This window comes from Durio zibethinus, chromosome 12 (assembly GCF_047325235.1).
Source record: "Durio zibethinus cultivar Kanyao isolate XHJ-2024 chromosome 12, ASM4732523v1, whole genome shotgun sequence".
Taxonomy (NCBI): Eukaryota; Viridiplantae; Streptophyta; class Magnoliopsida; order Malvales; family Malvaceae; genus Durio; species Durio zibethinus.
This window is the reverse complement of record NC_143173.1, coordinates 22,484,777-22,502,724: the sequence shown is the minus strand read 5'-3', so window position 1 is coordinate 22,502,724 and position 17,948 is coordinate 22,484,777. Positions and strand designations below refer to the sequence as shown.

The 17,948-nt window shown below is 28.6% G+C and overlaps 1 protein-coding gene across 4 annotated transcripts; it reads right to left on the bottom strand.

The window, feature by feature from the left end:
- Positions 1-2,335: 2,335 nt before the first annotated feature.
- Positions 2,336-9,860, bottom strand: LOC111297046 (carboxyl-terminal-processing peptidase 3, chloroplastic-like). 4 transcript variants are annotated; one of them, XM_089741229.1, is made up of 12 exons: positions 9,425-9,860; positions 9,270-9,351; positions 8,538-8,725; positions 8,206-8,292; positions 7,628-7,706; positions 7,290-7,405; positions 6,680-6,715; positions 6,122-6,241; positions 5,946-6,032; positions 5,710-5,859; positions 5,404-5,511; positions 2,336-2,862 (listed from the first exon to the last, which is right to left on the bottom strand). In XM_089741229.1, the coding sequence occupies exons 1-12, from the start codon at positions 9,761-9,763 to the stop codon at positions 2,614-2,616; spliced, it is 1,641 nt and encodes a 546-aa protein (XP_089597355.1). In that variant the 5' UTR covers positions 9,764-9,860; the 3' UTR covers positions 2,336-2,613. The 4 variants fall into 4 exon arrangements, with proteins under 4 accessions (XP_089597355.1, XP_089597356.1, XP_022747365.2 ...); XM_089741230.1 differs by having other exon boundaries at positions 7,290-7,378; positions 9,425-9,858; XM_022891630.2 differs by having other exon boundaries at positions 8,538-8,668; positions 9,425-9,858.
- Positions 9,861-17,948: the final 8,088 nt, after the last annotated feature.

The following is a 17,948-nucleotide window of genomic DNA, read 5'->3' as shown; positions in this document are numbered from 1 at the left end:
ATATTTATATTAAAAAAACCAAAATAATAAAAAATAAACAAAACCTAAATTAAACTCATAACCTAAAATTTAAAATTAAAAAATAAATTAGAAATAAAAAAACAAAAAAATAGGGGTTTAGTAAGGAGGATTTGGAGGAGAGAAGTTGAGGGATTTGGGGGGATTTAGTTTGGGGTGGAACAAACCAGTAAGGTGCCTGCAGTTCATCGAAAAATGAAAAAGAAGAGTGAGAGAGGCTTGGGTTGGTTTTGTACAGTTTGGGAGTGATTTGGGGTCAAATTTTGGTACAATTCGGTTCGATTAAGTTCGAGGATGATGTTGGCAATCGGATGTGATCGGAGTTGGCATGGGCAACATCTATACGGTGAAAGGTCAAAAGGTTAGGAGGGAAGAGAAAAGCAAAAAGAAAAAAAAAGGAGAAAAAAGAAAAAGGAAAAATTTTAAATGATTAGGCATTAGTAACGAAATTTAACGACGAAACTTTTGTTCCTAATGTCATATCATTTTTAAAAAAATTATATTTTAATGAAAAATTAGATAATTAGTGATGAAATTTCGTCACTAATAGATCAAAAGTCCATCTCTGAAAGGTCTTACTGATACTTGGCGAATGAATTTTGGCGTCTTAGTAGCCAAATCTCGTCACTAATATTCAAAAACAAAACAAATCGATTGGAGACTACTAATGAAAGAATTCTGTGTTGCTAATGAAAAATTTTCTTGAAAAATTGGATTTTTTAAGTAAAATTGATTTTTAAAGAAATTAGTCCTGAGTTTGGTTGCTAATAAAAAATAAAAAATTCAAAAATAATTTTATTTTTATTAAAATAAAAGGTATAAAAGACTTAGTGATGGAATGTCCATAGCTAATTTCATCATTAAGAAAATAAAAATTCAAAAAATAAATTTATTTTTCTTAAAATAAAAATAGTTAAGGGCATTAACTATGAAATTTTTGTTGTTAATTTTCGCTCCATTCTCAAAATTTTAGCACATCCTAATTAGAGAAGGAATGTAATTTCCTTTGGTGATATAATATTTTTAGCGATGGAAAATCATCGCTAAAAGTAAAACACTATTTCATTTAAATACATCATTATTCCATCAAAAAGATATAGTTATTGATACCTTTTAGCAATGAAAAAATTGCTGTTTTTCATCGATATTATCATGTTTTGTTTTAGTGAATTCTAATATAATAATTTGAAAAGAGAAATTGAATATATAATTATAATTTTTTAAATGTCTAGTGTAAAAGTTATTTTTTAAATTTATCATGCAACATTTATAAATGATTATTTATTTATTTTTTGTATGTCTCATACAACTTTTGTAAATGCTTTTCTTCTAATTTTTTACAACAATAAATATTTATTATTAATTTTACCTTTCTCTTTCATGGCTACCTTAAGCTTCTATTATATCTCTTGCATTCTTTTAAATTGTAAGAAAAAACTCTAAAATAATAATAAAAAAAAGCAGGAAAAGTCAAAATGCCAACTGAAAGATCCCAAAAAAAAAAAAAAAAAAAAAAAAAAAACCCCAACACAAGTCAATCAAAGGATTAAATCAAATGTCAATCATTTACGTAATGGTATTTAGATTTCTTAAGTGACAAATAAATAGGGAAAGAACTATTTAGTCTATGAACATAGGTAAGTTGTAAATTTTTCTGTTTTTTTTAATTTAATTGATTTTTTTTTAATTTCGAGCAATTTCACAACATGCATATTTAGTAATACTAAAAAAATTATACCACTGAATTTCTTCTCTCTGGAAGGATAAATCTCTTATGCATAAAAGTAACAATGAAAAAATAGAAATTGGAAACAAAAAATTTATACACAATTGTCTCAAAATTCAAATAAAAAACATATACAAAAATAATAAATAGTGCAGAGAACATATATACTGATAGTATAATAATGAGCGTTTCAACCAGTTTTTACTGCATCATCAATTTTTGGATACCCATCATAAAAGTTTAGAGTTCTCTTGAATCCAGTTGTTTGGCTTTGACGATCGAAGGCCATGAGTACATCTGCCTACAACCAATAGGAACTAGTTGTTGTATTTCAACATAAAAATTAAAAAATTTCTTCGTAAAAGTTTTATCCATATCATAAATTTTAATATCATGCCGTTGATAGATGGAATTTACAATTATCTTAAAGTGTGATAAATTATCGAAAAGTTGCAGTGCCTTCAAAATCACTCTATTCCAACAATATTTATCAAAATGATCGGAACTACCTGTCAATGATTCTCCCATTAATAAAGACATTCAAAGCACTTTCGTATAAATACCATTAGAATTGAAAGAACATCCTGCGAGTTAAATATAATGAATAATGACTAAATGCATTCGACTTGTTTGAGTATTTCCCTATAAATAAATGATGAATTATTCATACAAATCATCTTTTGTTACTTTTCCAGCATATGGTACTAGAAGGAGCAGTGCAATGCTTAGTCTAATTCCTATTAATATACAAGTTACAATTAAATGTACAAGTTGATAGTTGACTACAATATAAAGTTTATATTCTTGCTCTGGATAAATACATCTTGTTTCTAGGATCTAAATGTTTGATCCTTTCAAAATCATGCATTTCAAGAAGCTGTCCCTTTGGACTCTTGAATGTCCAACTCATGCTCTGCTACCATGATGCAAGAATCAGCTTCTAGAGACGAAACGAAGCTTTTATCCTTCATCAATGTTTCCTTGGGTGAATTGAGCATGTCAGTTGTGCATTGTACATCAGGCGCTATGCCAACCTGATCTATGTCATGAAGAGCAGGTGATAGATACTTTGCAACAGTTACAAAAAGAGCAGATCCGTCATGTAGCTCTGTGACACTCTGCAGCAAAAATCATTCAGCAACTATCTCAAATAAGCTTGAACAATTAAGGCTTCATTTAAAGTTGACAGAATAAGTGGCCAAGTTCAGTATTGAAAGACATTCTAGTACTCTCAGAAAACTTAATTGGAATGTGTTTTATCACTTCTATGATTAAAGCAAAGTTAGATGTTATTCAATACTTCTACAAAAAGCATAGATCATGTACGTCATCCAAGCAGACAGGTTTTATGATGCCAAAATGAATTTCATCACCGGCACTAGCGGTGCTCAGGCTATTGTTTTGGGATAGCTATCCCCCAATTTTAACCTATCCCTTGAGATGAGCAACGCCAAGATGAATTACCCTAAAATAATTGTAGACACCCTATTTGATTCAAGTCCAAATCAATTAGGTTTGGCTCAATAGAATCCAATTATTAGCCATTTTCATTATTTTGTTTGATATTTTATTATTTTATTTTATTGGTTTTATCTTTGGTTGATCATTCATTTATTTGTTTTGTTTATCTTTGATTTTCTCTTTTTTTTTTTATTTGATTTATCTTTAATTTTTTTTGTATTTTAGATGTTAAGATAATGATAAAATAATAGTAAAAAAAAAGAAAAAATAAAATTAATAAAGATTTTGCTGTGTGAATGGTTGTTGGCAGAATTATAAAGGGATTAAATTTGTATAAGATAAATCTAATGGTTTTGATAATATGAAAATCCTATAAAAAATGGAGTCATGGTTAATCAGAAAATTTTCTGATTATCCCCTATAAATACAAGACCTAAATCACACAAAAAGACACAGAAATATAAAAACACAGATAAAAAAAATAGAGAGAGAAAATACACACAAAAAGGTAGGAAAATATATACGACAAAAGGTAAAGAGATTTGCAAAATCAAAGAAAAATTTTGAAGATTTTTTTCTGGAAAATTTTCTAAAAATTCCTAGATTCTGGTGAATTTTTTCAGTTTTCGATGAATTTTTCGATGCTATTTAAATTTTTCGACGAGTATTTCAAAATCCGATAGAAGATTCCAATGAATATTGAATTTTTTGATGACTTCCCAGCAAATCAATCTAGATTTTGACATAAATTTTCAAAATCTAGTGAATATTCAATCGAAGTTCTTCGGGTGGTAGAGAGAAAGGGAGAGAAAAGAAAAGAGAAGAGAGAAAGAAAAATCTAAGGAAAAAAAGAGAATTCGATTTTTTATACTTTGGGCGTTTAAGAAACCAAAGATCCACGTGTTTTTCTAGCGAGTGACCCGACCCGTAGCATTTGACCCATTTTCGACTCGCGTCCCTATCCTTGGCTCCAACTAAGCAGAGCAGCAAGTCGTGCCGTTTCAGCCACTTCCCTTGCTTGCAGCCGAGCCGAGTTTTTCAACCAAGTCAAGCCGTTTTCTTATTTTGATAATTTTTTTTTCTATTTTTTATATTTTAAAGTATTTTTGTATGATTAAATTTTGAGAAAAAAATAAAATATTTGAGAATAAATAATAATTGTCTAATGATGAAATTTTTAGAAATTTCAAATGGTAAATTTTTATAAATTTCTAGGTGAGAAATTTTTTCTAAATTTATCCCAAATGGTGAAATAATTTAGATAAAGTTTCAATAATAATAATTAATATTTATTTTCAAATAAAAAAAATTTAATAAAAATTTTAGTTAAAAATATTTGATAATTATCCAAGAATGAGAATATTAGAAATTTTAAATGATAAATTTTTAATAAATTTTTAATAAATTTTTAAGTGAAAAATTTCTTTAAATTTGTTCCAAATGGTGGAAGAATTTAAATAAAACTTCAAAAAATAATTGTTATATTATTTTTTTTCAAAGAAAAAAAATAAAAATAGACCCAAATAGTGAAAAAAGTTTTTAAAAAAAAATTCTTTAGATTGATCCAAATGGTAAAAAATTTAGAAATAAAAATAAAAAAAAATAAATTTTGATGATGAAATTCTTAGTAATCGCAAATGATTGATTATTTAAGAAATTTCAATGTGAGAAAATACTTTTAATTTTGGCCTAAATGATGGATGGATTAGATATATTTTTAATAAAAAAAAAACCAAAATAAAAATGATGATTAAATCTTTTTTCAACGTTGGAACACTTTCAAGAAAATAAATGAGATTTTTGAATATTCTTGATGTAAGAAAATATTTTTAAGAATTTTACCAGATTGATAAAAAATCTTAAAAGTTATTTTTACTATTCAACATTAAAACTTAAAACCGTTAGAATCAAGATCTTAGGATAATTTAAAATAAAATGATACTATCTTTTGGATGGGCATGTAAGGATATTATAACTTTTTTCATATGTAATCGAATTATTAAATCATGTTCTGATTAATAGATCAAAACCTATTCTCTAGAGACTCTTAATCAAACTTAAGAGCTCCTTAAAAGAACAGATTCATTAGGTGACAGATCACACCTAATTAAAAAAAATTAGTGACGACTTCATTTGTTAAATCTAACTATAAATTTACAGATTTATATGTTATGATAACAACTGAACAATAAACGTACCTGAATTTTCCCTTTACCAAAAGTTTTGTGGCCTACAAGGATGGCTCGACCATTGTCATGCAGTGCACCTGCCAAAATCTCACTTGCACTTGCACTTCCTTCATTCACCTATTACAAATAATAAAATGATTTGTTGTTAAGAACTTTAAAGATATAATGGAAAGTTAAATTAAACTGCTGCAAAAGATATTCAGAATTTTCCAACAAAATTTCAAAGATTCAGCAGGAAGTTTCAAGGAAAGGGCAAGAAGGAATTAATTAGGGGTTCATGTCAGGAAAATTTTGAATGTAAGTGTTGACACTCACAAGAATAACAAGAGGATCATGCGTTACAGCATGGCCATTGATCATGTTGATGGGCGACATATGCCCATCACGATCAACTGTGTTCACGAGAGTCTCAGTCCCATCTAGCCATATCTGGGCAACATCAAGTCCAGCTTTCACTAAACCTCCCTGCACAATATTTGAGAGAACAAATTTAACGACAGAAATTTCATCAAAAAGATCATTAATGGACAAAAATAGGAGCGGAAAATCACTGGGTTGTTCCGCAAATCCAATATGTATGACTGTACACCCTGGTTCTCCATTTCATGAATTGTATTCTCCATATCAGTAGCAGCTGTCTATCAAAGAAGAAAAGAAATATTTTTGTCAAACCATCTGCTACTAATCACTTTGGCATGAAAAAGAAAATTATTTAATTGGTTACTACCTGTGAGAATGTTGACAGCTTCACATAACCAGTCTTTGATAGGCGGCCATCTGCGGTTCTATGAGGGATGACAGTACTGGATAGTGGTGAAAGCCTAATTAATTCACGTGGTAGTTTGACCTTCAAGCAGAAGAGCCATGTTTCAAGATTAACGGATAAAAAATATATAAAAAAATTTCCATTATACCTAAAATCTGGTGCTGTATGCATAATTTTGTGACTAATATTGATAATTTTTAACTTTCCTTTCTAAAGTTTGGAAAGCAAATCAATAGCAGTATAATTCAAAACAAAAGGTGAGAGGCTCCGTGTGGTTGGCACTTTGGCCTCTAGAAACAAAAAACAAAAAAGGCATTTGAACACAAAAGAAAACAATATTGTTGAAGAATTAGCCATTTTTCATCATATATGATCTTGGTTTTTACTACTTGCTTTTGCTTTATCGCCACTTTTATGAAAATAAAAAGAAAATATAAAAAAAAGGAAAAGCAATAAACACAGGAAACCTTAATAAACACCGTAGCATCGCCTGCGTAATGAACATTGATGGTTTGTTACCTCTTTGATGCTAGAACCACTTCCTGAATCATTTCCCTGTAGAATAAAACATTATTTTTATTATGTTAAGAATGCTTGACGTTATGAGAAATCAATAATGCTTTTAGACACTCTAGCCTCATCCTCTTTGGCTAGCAAAAGCAATACAAAAATAGAAACACTGACAAGATGAAATGAAACATAATACTGTCACAAAAGAAAGATGCAAACACTTATGGCATTTTGACAATGCTTGCTTTTGGGACATAGGTAATGCAGTCAGGTTCATCCAAGAAAAGTTGTGGTAAATTTTCATCTTCCACATGCTGAGGACATTCTTTAGGACCAGATTTCTGAAGCAGGATACATTAGATTCACTATGAATGCAAAGAGATTATAAATACTAGTACATGACAAAGGGAGGGTAGAACATTGCAACTCTCTTTATTTTTTAAAAATGGATGCACAAGTTAGACATGTCTTTATTTGATCTTAATGCCATCAATATAAAGAAAGCTTGATCTCAAATCACTACATGTCCTGTCAAGATAAGAAAGATCATACTTTATGCAGGTTAGTCAAGAGAACTTAATCTTCATTTACATTGCAGAGAATGAGAAAGGATAATTACCGCATGGAGCTTTACTGTAACTGATGTTCCAGCTTGGCCTCTAAGCCTCTGGGCTGCTGCTTCACTATCAATACCATCAAGTCTCTGCCCTGAAGTCTCAAAAACAGCATGCAAAACTAAGCAGAGTTCAGTTTGAATAGAAGAACAACATTTGGAAGGAAGAGACTTTGAACTCATGAATCATATCTTAAAGAAAGACATATGGACCGGATGGAATTCCAGATTTGAAATAACAAAGAAAAAACAGTTCCCAAATAAATTCAATCGCAATTTATTAGTTAAAATTATAGTTTTTAACCCTGGAAAGGGAAAGGTCAAAAGCTTAATAACATATGTACCGTTAATCTCAATCAACTCATCTCCCTCATGTATACCAGCACGAGCAGCTGGGCTACCCTCTACACAAGACAAAACAACCTGCATAGTTTAAATAAAATTATCATTGCAATGCATGAACTTATGATTAATGCCAAAAATGAAACATCTCAGAGACATAATGTTGAATACCAAATTTAAGCAGAAGGATAAAAATCAAGAAGCAAAGAAGGGTGGGGGGGGGGGGGGGAACGATATTGCAAAAGAAATCTTTCATTGTTTGGCTGGATGAATAGTGGGAATGAAAATTGAAAACTTGCTGGGAAGAAATTTATACTAATACAGTTTTCAATAATCCTGAAGCAAAGTTCCTCATCTCCAATTTATCATTAACGAACTAAACAAATTTAAATTGCTTGTGACTGGAAGGCCTCATATTTCCAGAGCTCCACCAACAGGAGAGCAGTGTAAGCTTTTATATAACATAGGTAAAGAAGACAAACCTTTTAGGAAAGGAAAAGTTATATATCTAAGGAGTGTCAATAAGTCAATCTAGCACAGGTCATAAAAATGATGAAAAAAAATAAAATTTTGCACTCACCAAATGACCAGTTTTTGGTTCAACACTTATGAACAGACCAACTCCTTGCAAATTTCCATCACTTCCAATTCTAAAACTCTGGTACTCCTGAAAGTGAAAAAATCATCGTTAGATAGAGCAATATAGTAATCTTTGGACATAGATTCATCAACTGAAAAAATACTATCATCACAAGATTGAGTAACCCTAAGAGCAACTAGTAAGGCTGTGATGACGGCACAAATGAGTAGCCACATCATAATTCATCATATTTTTGTGTATCAATATTGTGAAATTATGCTAGCTAAGCTGAAGTACCATTCACATAAGTCAAAGAAAGCTGATTGTGATACCTTTGGACTGATAATCCGAGTGAAGGGATCCCCAAGTGTTGAAAGCATTCCTCTGATTTTACCATATGCTGCTTCAGCTGACTTCAAGGGAAAAATTTCCACCATTGTTTGCTGCAACTTCAAATCCCAGTCTGCAACAGGATAACTCTCAAGAATTTGTTTACTATCTATACGTAGTTCCTTAGTTCCTACTTAATGAAAAAAGGGACAAAATGAACATAATACTAATTTGACATATCCCTCCCCTTCCCCAACCCTTTGTGACAACCTACTTATCCATAAGCAAGTTGCAGGCCTAAGAATTCAATCTCCAGGAACTCTTCAAGGAACTTGAACCACTTTGACAGAGACAGACGCAAAGGCAGGTGATGTGATTAGATTTAAACTTCAAGGGAATTTTCTTTTCGCATTTAAGTCTAATACAACTCGGACTCTAAAGCATTTCTAAAAGCATAATTGATTAAACATAAACAACTGACTAACATATAGCGTCAATTCTAACATAAATTTTCACATAAAGTAATCATCAATTTTGCTATTTAAAGGCTACATCTTTTGTGCATAATTCTTCAAAAGACAACTGCTTGCTTCTTCAATCTCCATCCAAAACGTACTTTTTTCTTTTTATTTTTGGAAACAAAAAGCAAGCAGTGCAAGGGGATTGTAGATATAACTTCATGTCAATGCCTCATTTAGAATAAAAGAATGGAGGACGGGAAACACTTCAATCACCTTGATGATTAAATGTTGGGTCAACAAATGTTTCTCTTATCAATCCCCAAGCTTCCACAAGAGTTCGTTGCACTGTATTCACCTACCACAAAACCTTTAATCACTCAATTCAATGTTTAAAATATTTTGAACAATAAAACTAGAAAATGAATCACCTCTTGAGACCGAGAAACTGGAAAAGCGACGGTCAGGGACTCCGCAAAAGCCGGAGAATCAGCACAAATGGAGGCGAGAGCCATGGTTGCAGCAGAAAAACCAATAAACCCTTTTGCTATTGACCTGATCAGATCATGTCCACTGGATTGTTGCCTAGAAGCTTCTCCTTTAACCGCTTGGTGATAATTATTGTTATGATTATATGAAGCACAGGGCAACGACACACTCGACTTTTTTCTAATGCCACGATTTAGGCACGAAAATCGATGTGAAAAGAGTGGAATGGAAGTGAGTCTTGAGGATTTTAGGAGATCAAAGTTTGGGCAGAGAGGCTCCATTTTTTTTTTCTTTTCAGGGACTAGAATGAAAGAAATAAAAAAAAAATAGTTCGGATTCTCAAAAAATAATCAAGTTATTGAGAAGCTGAAGAAGACCAAGAGAAAAGGGGGAAATTTCTTTTTTTTTTTTTGGTTAAATTGCTGTTGACCGTTATTCTTTTTACTGGCGGGATTCTGTGGAGATGGGCCCACATGAATCTTATTGAGGTTTTTTTGTGGCGATGAGATCTGTTGCGTTGCGTGTTTGAGTACACGTGAAAGGAAGACTTCAACGCTGTATTCACAATATATAAAAGAAATAAAAAAAAAAAATTCTACTACCAGAGAAATCTTTAACAAAGGAAAAAGGAAAAAGGAAAAATAAAAATAAAAATAGGTTCTGCAAAAGTAGGACACGTATGTGCGCGTTTTCATTTTCAATTTGAGATTCTTGAAAATGAAATGTCTTTTTGTCTTATTAAAATATCTCAAAATCATCCACAAAATAATCAACTTGAATTTTCTATTTAAAAATTTCACATTTTCCGGAGGATTTTAACTTTGAGTTATTTCCAACTGAGGAATAATTTAAAATCCTTATTCCTTTATAGAGATACTTTTAAGTTTATTTTCTTTAATGGGACTACTCAAAGCTAAATTAATGCATGTTATGTTTTTTTTTTTTTTTTTAATTCTTCTAATATATATTTCCCTCAAACACAAATCCCCGAAGTCTCACTCCCACTATCCTCTTCTCAACAGTTAATTTTCAATAATATAAAACAGTTTTTATATTATAAATTCAGTATTTAAATTTTTTAAAATTAAAATTTTCAAAGCTAAAAATTTGACACTTTTTTTCGTTTACAACCCAACCCAACCCAGCCAATGGGCTATTGAGGAAAATGTACAAGACCGACAAATCGATCCCAGTAATCAGTGCTGCAAATTTGAGGCCCAATTTGTTTGATAAGGCTTGTGGCCCAATTTTTATTTACCCTATAAATGTAGGCTGGTGGAAAAATGAACAAAGTGAAGCCCTTCTGGTTAAATATTCCTGCCATAACACAAAGTCGTGTCAAAAATGCATTTTAAGTTTCAAATTTTTTTTTGGCTGTTTTATTCTAAATCTTGAGATTGACGAAAGATTTACGATATGAGAGAAGATTTCTTATCGTGTAATCAAAAAGCCTTGTGAAAGAAAAAAAATGCCATGAAATGGTATTTGTACGATAGCTCCTGGTAATTTTTAGTATTTTTCCCTCCTAAAAATACATCCATGGTGCTATTAATCAAGCGCATGATACAATTAATTTGTCTAGGTATTGATGAACAATATCAAAGGCACGTGTCAATAGTAAGGTGAAAGAAATTATTTATAAAATTCAAGATTTAATTCAGATTCATATATTTATTTTTAAAAAATAATATTAAATAAGTATTGAATTCAAATTTAAATATTTATAATCTATTCCTTCATTCTCAAATTATGATTTCTTTTATAAAAAATTATTTATTACTTGCAATTGCATGACATTGGACATCAATCATCATTTATCAACTAAGAAAAAAAAATTTTTAATATGTAAGTTTGACTTGCAGAAGAAAAATTTTAAGAAGAAAGAGATTCTTAATAGATAAGTTTACATGCTTATAAATAGGTGAAGTCTCTATAACAATAAGTATGAGAAAAAGATTAAATTTTTATGAGATAAATACCTCATAGGAGTATTGGAGATTTACGTTTTATGGGCGTGTATATTTGTATGTTTATGAGTGTACTATAAGAGACTGAGAGAGTTTACATAGGTATAATACATAATACATAGGAGTACAAAGGTCTGTGTTTGTTTGATTTGAGAATATTCAATAAAACTAGAGGAGATTGAGAATGTCTATGAGTATTGATTATAGTTGATATGATTTTATGTATGTGTATAATTCTTTATAACTAATGGATATTATTTTTCATTCGTGGATGTAGGTCGATTAGGTTAAATTACATTAAATTATTATTTTTGTGTGATTATTTGATTATTTGATTTTGCTTTCACTAGTTTGATTGGATTGGAGCTTTTTAGCCTAACAAGTGATATCAAAGCTATGATGATCTCTAATAAGTGATATCAGAGCTAAAGGTTTGAGACGTGGGAAAAACTAAAGATTTGAGTCATGGGAAGAGGTAATCTTAAAAGAACTCGATTCAAGAGAAGAGTTCAAATTTAAGTTTTAAGGATTGAAGATAGATTTGTATAAAGTGTGAAGACATATAAGAGAAGATAATTATGAGACTTTCATTGCAGGTGGAGCCAAACATATCTAGCATGAAGATAGTTGATTTGATGAAATTTAAGTCAAGAGGGAGATTGTTCGAAATAGTGACTGAAATCTCATAACAGATTTATTTAGAATTGGTTAGATATTACTTGATAGATAAAAAGATTTGTAGAAGAAGAATTTTATGAAAAAAGATATTTTTAATAGGTAAGTTTGACTTGCAGAAAAAGAATTCTAAGAGAAAAGAGATTATTAATAGGCAAGTTTATATACTTATAAATATGTGAAGTCTCAAGTTAGGTATAGCAAAAAGATGTAAGAGAATTATAAGATTTTATGAGATAAATATCGCATAGGAGTATTAGAGATTTACGTTTTATGAATGTGTATGTTTATATGTTTGTGTATGTTTATATGTTTGTGAGTAGATTAGAGAAGATTGAAATGGTCTACATAAGTATAATCCATGGATGTACAATAATATGTGTTTGTTTGATTTGAGAATACTTTATAAGACTAAAAGTGATTTAGAAGGTCTATGAGTATTGGTTATGGTTGATATAATTTGATGTATGTTTGTAATTCTCTACAACTAATAGCTCTTATTTTTTTCTGTGAACGTAAACCGGTTAGGTTAAACCACGATAAATTATTATCTCTTAAAATTGTTTAATCGTTTGATTTTGCTTTCATTAACTTGATTGGATTAAAGCTTTTTAGCCTAATAAACATTGCTTTACATAATGGTTGGATTGACAATTTAAAAATTTATTTTACTCCCTTTGTTCTTTTTTTTTTTTATCTATCTTTTTTCGGGGATATCTCAAATTACATCTTTTTTTTTAACATATAAAATTCTTATTTTTTTAATATTTTCAAATTAATTTTTATGATTTTTTTTTATCTTTTGACATTAAAAGTGATAAAACTTTAATTTTATAAAAAAATTTAATTTTAATATTAAATAAATTAAAATCAAAATTTTTTTTAAACTCTGTAAAAGTCAATATCATCCAATCAATATGGGACGGAGAGAATATTAGATACTACCAAGTATATTAATTTAATGTAACGTATAAACATGGCACATCATAATTTCAATACCTTTTTCTTCTCTTGAAGTAAGTTTTTTCTTTTTTTGTCGGGGGTGTAGCTAATTTTTGTTCTTTATTTTCCATTAGAAACCATTAAATTTCAATGTCAAGCACTAGTATTTGTTTTGCTTAGCCATATTACTTCAAAAGTTCAAAGTCAAATATATAAACTATGTTCATAATCAGAGGAATGGCACACCTGATTTGCTTAATAAAGTCTAGTACTAGAAAATTTTCCTTTCAAGAAACTGGAAACCTCTCTTTTTTTTCTCCACATGCATGTGCACATGATGAGTTTCCCTACATTTCATGTGACATCTAAAAAGCTTTCAAAATGTAATTGAAATTTAGGAGAGGACCATATTTTTCCATTGCTAGAAAAAAGAAGACTAGCAAAACATACCCTCAGTGACTGCCTGCCTTCCCTCACAAGGCTAGAAAAATACAATAATTTTCTTTTCTAAGGCATCTACAATTGATAAGAAAAATGCCATAAATTCAGTTATGTTAGATTATGATTGAAACAAGAGTCCCATTCTCATAAATAATTACAGAACCTTTCAACAGAAAAAAAAAAAAGGAAAAAATGCCATTAGACTTTGAAGTTTTTACAATCTCTAAAAATGTCATGTTGGATCGTGAACTTGACAAAGATTCTGTTGTTGGAACTAAAGCCTGTCTGGTGAGATTTTCATTGGATGTCCCAAAGTCAAGTTGAAGGAAAAAGGGGATATGGGAAAAAGGTAGATAAAGATGTCATCACCTAAAGCAGAGAGAAAAAGGAAGTGATTGTTTCAATTTCAATCTTCCACTCACTGAAGAAGAGAAAAAAAAAAAAAAAAAGAAGAGAAGAAAATGGAAGAGGAAAATATTGTCCTTCTCAAATAGCTGCTTGGTGAGATGAAGAAAACAGTACAAACAAGGGAGAATTTTGGCTTCCTAATCACAATTTTACGTGCCCCATGACGGTCCTTGCGTGGCTGACCTAAAACCATTTGGTAGAAAGATACATCATTTAATGATTTCATGGCTTGCTTTATTGGGAAGAGAAGCCGTTTGTTAGATACATCATCAGACCTATTCAAGTATTGATTAATATACACTGAAAAAGCTATCTGAAAATACCACAACATAGCACTCGCAGTGAAGAACAAATCAACCAGATTTTAACCAAAAGAAATAAGAAAAAGGAAAAATCTATCAAGCAGATTTAGGCCTCACAATGAATAAAGCATGGGCCTTGCTGATGACTTTTTAAGGTAAGTCTTAAAGGGATGGTAGTTCCCCTATGTCCATACTGCAGTCCCTTTTATATGTTAAAAATATAATATATATATATATATGTTCTCTTAGTTAAAAATAAAGTAAAAAATGATAAATATTAAACTTTATATTTATATACAGACCAGTAACTATTTATATTGATGTTCCAACGAGAGATATTTCACTTTATTAATGAGTAAATCTAAAAATTTATAAGTCTTTGAAAATAATTATCATAAAGTGAAATATTTTTAACTTTTGAGTATTTATTTTTAAGTACTTTTCAAATTTTAAGTTTACTCTTTAACGAATTAACAATATGTCATTCAACTCATATGGAGTAGATCAATTGGTAAGATTGCAGCTTCCTTATCAATTTGGGTTCAATTTTTGTAAAAAGTATTCTAAGAATAAAATTTTGAATGCATCTTAGTCATGCTGGAAGTACATTTTTAAAATCCTTTTGAAAGGAAATAAGACTGTAAAAAGATTAAAAAGCTCTCGAATAAAAATTACGTTCACTGACTTAAGGAACTCCACTCCATTTTATTCACTATACTAATTTCTTAATTTTAATTTAATGAATCGTTAATAATAAAATAAAATTCACAAATTTCACTTAAAAATATTACTTAATTCTTTTTTTTTTTTATATACAAAATGTCACTTAATTCTTATCTACGTCTTAAACAATTCAGCTTATCATTCATTTTTTGTTGGTTGCAGGATACAAATTCATCCACAGATGTGATGAGACACATGCTACATCTTTTATCTTTTCAATCATCTTTGCTAAGCAATCTAATCAATAGATTCATCACTAAAACATGTCTAAATTGATTCTCTGGATTCAACAAGTTGTCCTCACCAACATCTGCTATGACATTGGTGCATATTTATACACTTCTTTTAAGGTGATGTTTGCCTTTGCTCATCAACTGAGCTAAATAATCCTTCGAAAAAAAAAAAAAAAACCAAAAGATATGTGGCAACTAGCAAATCATATCTCCAGAATACAATAACATGACCCATAATTAGGAGCATTTACAATTCAGTTAAAATCAAATTAATTAATCGATCCAATCGAATTAATTCGATTAATTAATTAACAAGTAAATTAATTTTGATTGATTATTAAAAATATTATAAAAAAATTTCGTTTTTGATTAATTTGATTTGATCATTGAATTAATTGAATTTTTAATTGAAATATAACTAAACCTAATATAAAATTAAAAATATATAAAATGGATCAATTCATTTTATAAGTTGTTAGAGTTTTTAACTTATTTTTAAAAATATAAAATGCTCATGAGGAAACCAACTTAGTTACCCATTGATTTTAGCATGTACAAATTTTGTTGTTAACAAGCAAATAAACCATAGAAGTTTCCTAAACCGAAATTAAAAAAAAAAAAAAAAACCACTGAAGATAGTCTACATACAATTGCTTCGGGTCGACAAGCCTAGCTAGTTCGGATTGAGTCTGGAAAATAATACCCAAACCCAACCAAGGCCCAACTTTTGATTATTAAATTAATAAAATAATTTTATGGCACTAATTGCTATATTTTGTATTAAATTTTCAATTACTACTATAATATTTAAATAAAAATATCTTAATAATATACATTATTTAACAAAATATATCTTAGTAGTCGAAGTCATAATGACAAGGTTAGAATTTGATTTAACAATTATTGTACTCATATCAAGTAAAATATTAAAATTTATATATTTATATAATATTTTATATCAAAATTATGTGTCAAAATTTGTATCGACATAAAAATATGAAGTATTTATTTTTTTAACTTATATATACCTATTATTAAAATTTTAAATTGTGTTTTTTTTTTATATTTTTTGTATCGTTTAATTACCAAATCTAGTTAGACCAATAGATTTGAACATGTCATAATGATTTTTTGCACAAGGGGACTTGATCGTTAAAGTTGATGAATGGTTTTTGGAGTCGCTATTAATATTTTTTTTATAAGGTGTGATTAGTTATTCGATATATCATTTTTTGATAAAACTTTAAAGTTAATTAAAATTTACTAAAAAAATGTTTTGGTCTACAAAATCAAAATTTAGATTCGAAAATACAGTTACAAATGAGAAAAGCATTAGCATCCTTACATCGTTTATTCGAAAAATGATATCAATTAAATATGTGTTATCCTTTAATTTTGATGATATAAACTTTTTAAATATTTGAAGTTAATTCCTTTAAAATTTATTTATGAAAATATTTTTATTATTTTAAAAAATTATTATTTAAACATTTTATAAATTATTTTACGCTTTGACGAAATTTATAGAAAATATCTTCATTTATAAAATTTTTGAAAAAATTAACTATTCAAAAAATTCTCAGAATTCTATCATGAGATACTTTTTATTTATCTATTTTATTAATTAATTAATTATTATTATTATTATTTCTCTAAAAACTGATTTTAGGGTTATCTCAACCCTTTAACGAAATCCAAAAATCATATCTCTTGGTACTAATTAAGAAAGATAAGACTCTTCTAATTTCTTAAACATTCTTACTCAAGAGATTTAATTGAATTAAATATTTAATTTAATTTAATTTATTATTTATTAAATTATTTATTATTTATTTATTTTTTTTTATCATTATTTAGTAAAAATCATTTTCTAAATTATTCTAACTCTTTGGTGAAATTTAAAAATATTTTTATTTGTAATAATTAAAGAAAACTAAATTTTTTCATTTTTTAAAAATATTACATTTTAAAATATTTACTTAAACAATCCATTATTTTTTATTTTTATTTTTATTTTTATAAAAAAATAATTTCTTAAATTATCCCAACACTTTAGTGAAATTTAAGAAATATTTTACTTGAAAAAATTAAGGAAAAATAAAACCCTTTTCACTTTCCTTAATATTATTATTATTATTATTATTATAGATTAAAAGTTACTATTTATTTTTTGTTTTATATTTTTTATTGAAATTATTACTCATAACTATCATTAATTTTTTAAAAAATTTCTTTTAAAAAATAATTATGAAAATAATTTATAAAATCCTAACAAAAAAAATAATAATAATAAAAAAAACTAAAATGGAATAAGGAAAACTTACCAAACGGGTTAGGTTAGCATACGAGTTGGCGCGCAAGTCTTGTGGGTTGGCCCGAATTCTTTAGTCCCAAAATGACATCATTTTGGGTCTTTATAAAAGGCCCATTTTTTGTTTTTTGTTTTTTTTTTTTTTAATTTTCTCCTTTGCTTTCTCTCTTTACAAATTGAGAGCTTTTCTTTTTATAAACTAACCCTCCGTCGGCGGCCACTGTGACAACCCAATTTTCGGTTGATTGCCAAAAACTTCAAGCGGCATTGGAATATTCAACCAAATCCCAAATTTGGCATATTTTTCAGATTTTAGTGGTCGAAAAATTCAACTATCGCTAAAAAATTAAAAAAATTTCAGACTTCGACCAACCTTAAAAAATTTTCCAAAAAATTCCAAAATAATCCCTTTGATCTCTTAAACATGATTCCTCAAAATCCCAACTTTCCTAAATCAAGGATTT

Bases quoted from the DNA above. Each gene is read 5' to 3' on its own strand.
- LOC111297046 (XM_089741229.1), bottom strand. From the start codon at position 9,763: ATGGAGCCTCTCTGCCCAAACTTTGATCTCCTAAAATCCTCAAGACTC. The intron at 7,406-7,627 runs GTACATATGTTA...AACTCTGCTTAG, and splicing joins TGAGTTGATTGAGATTAACG to TTTTGCATGCTGTTTTTGAG. The intron at 6,033-6,121 runs GTAGTAACCAAT...CTTCTTTGATAG, and splicing joins AGCTGTCAACATTCTCACAG to ACAGCTGCTACTGATATGGA.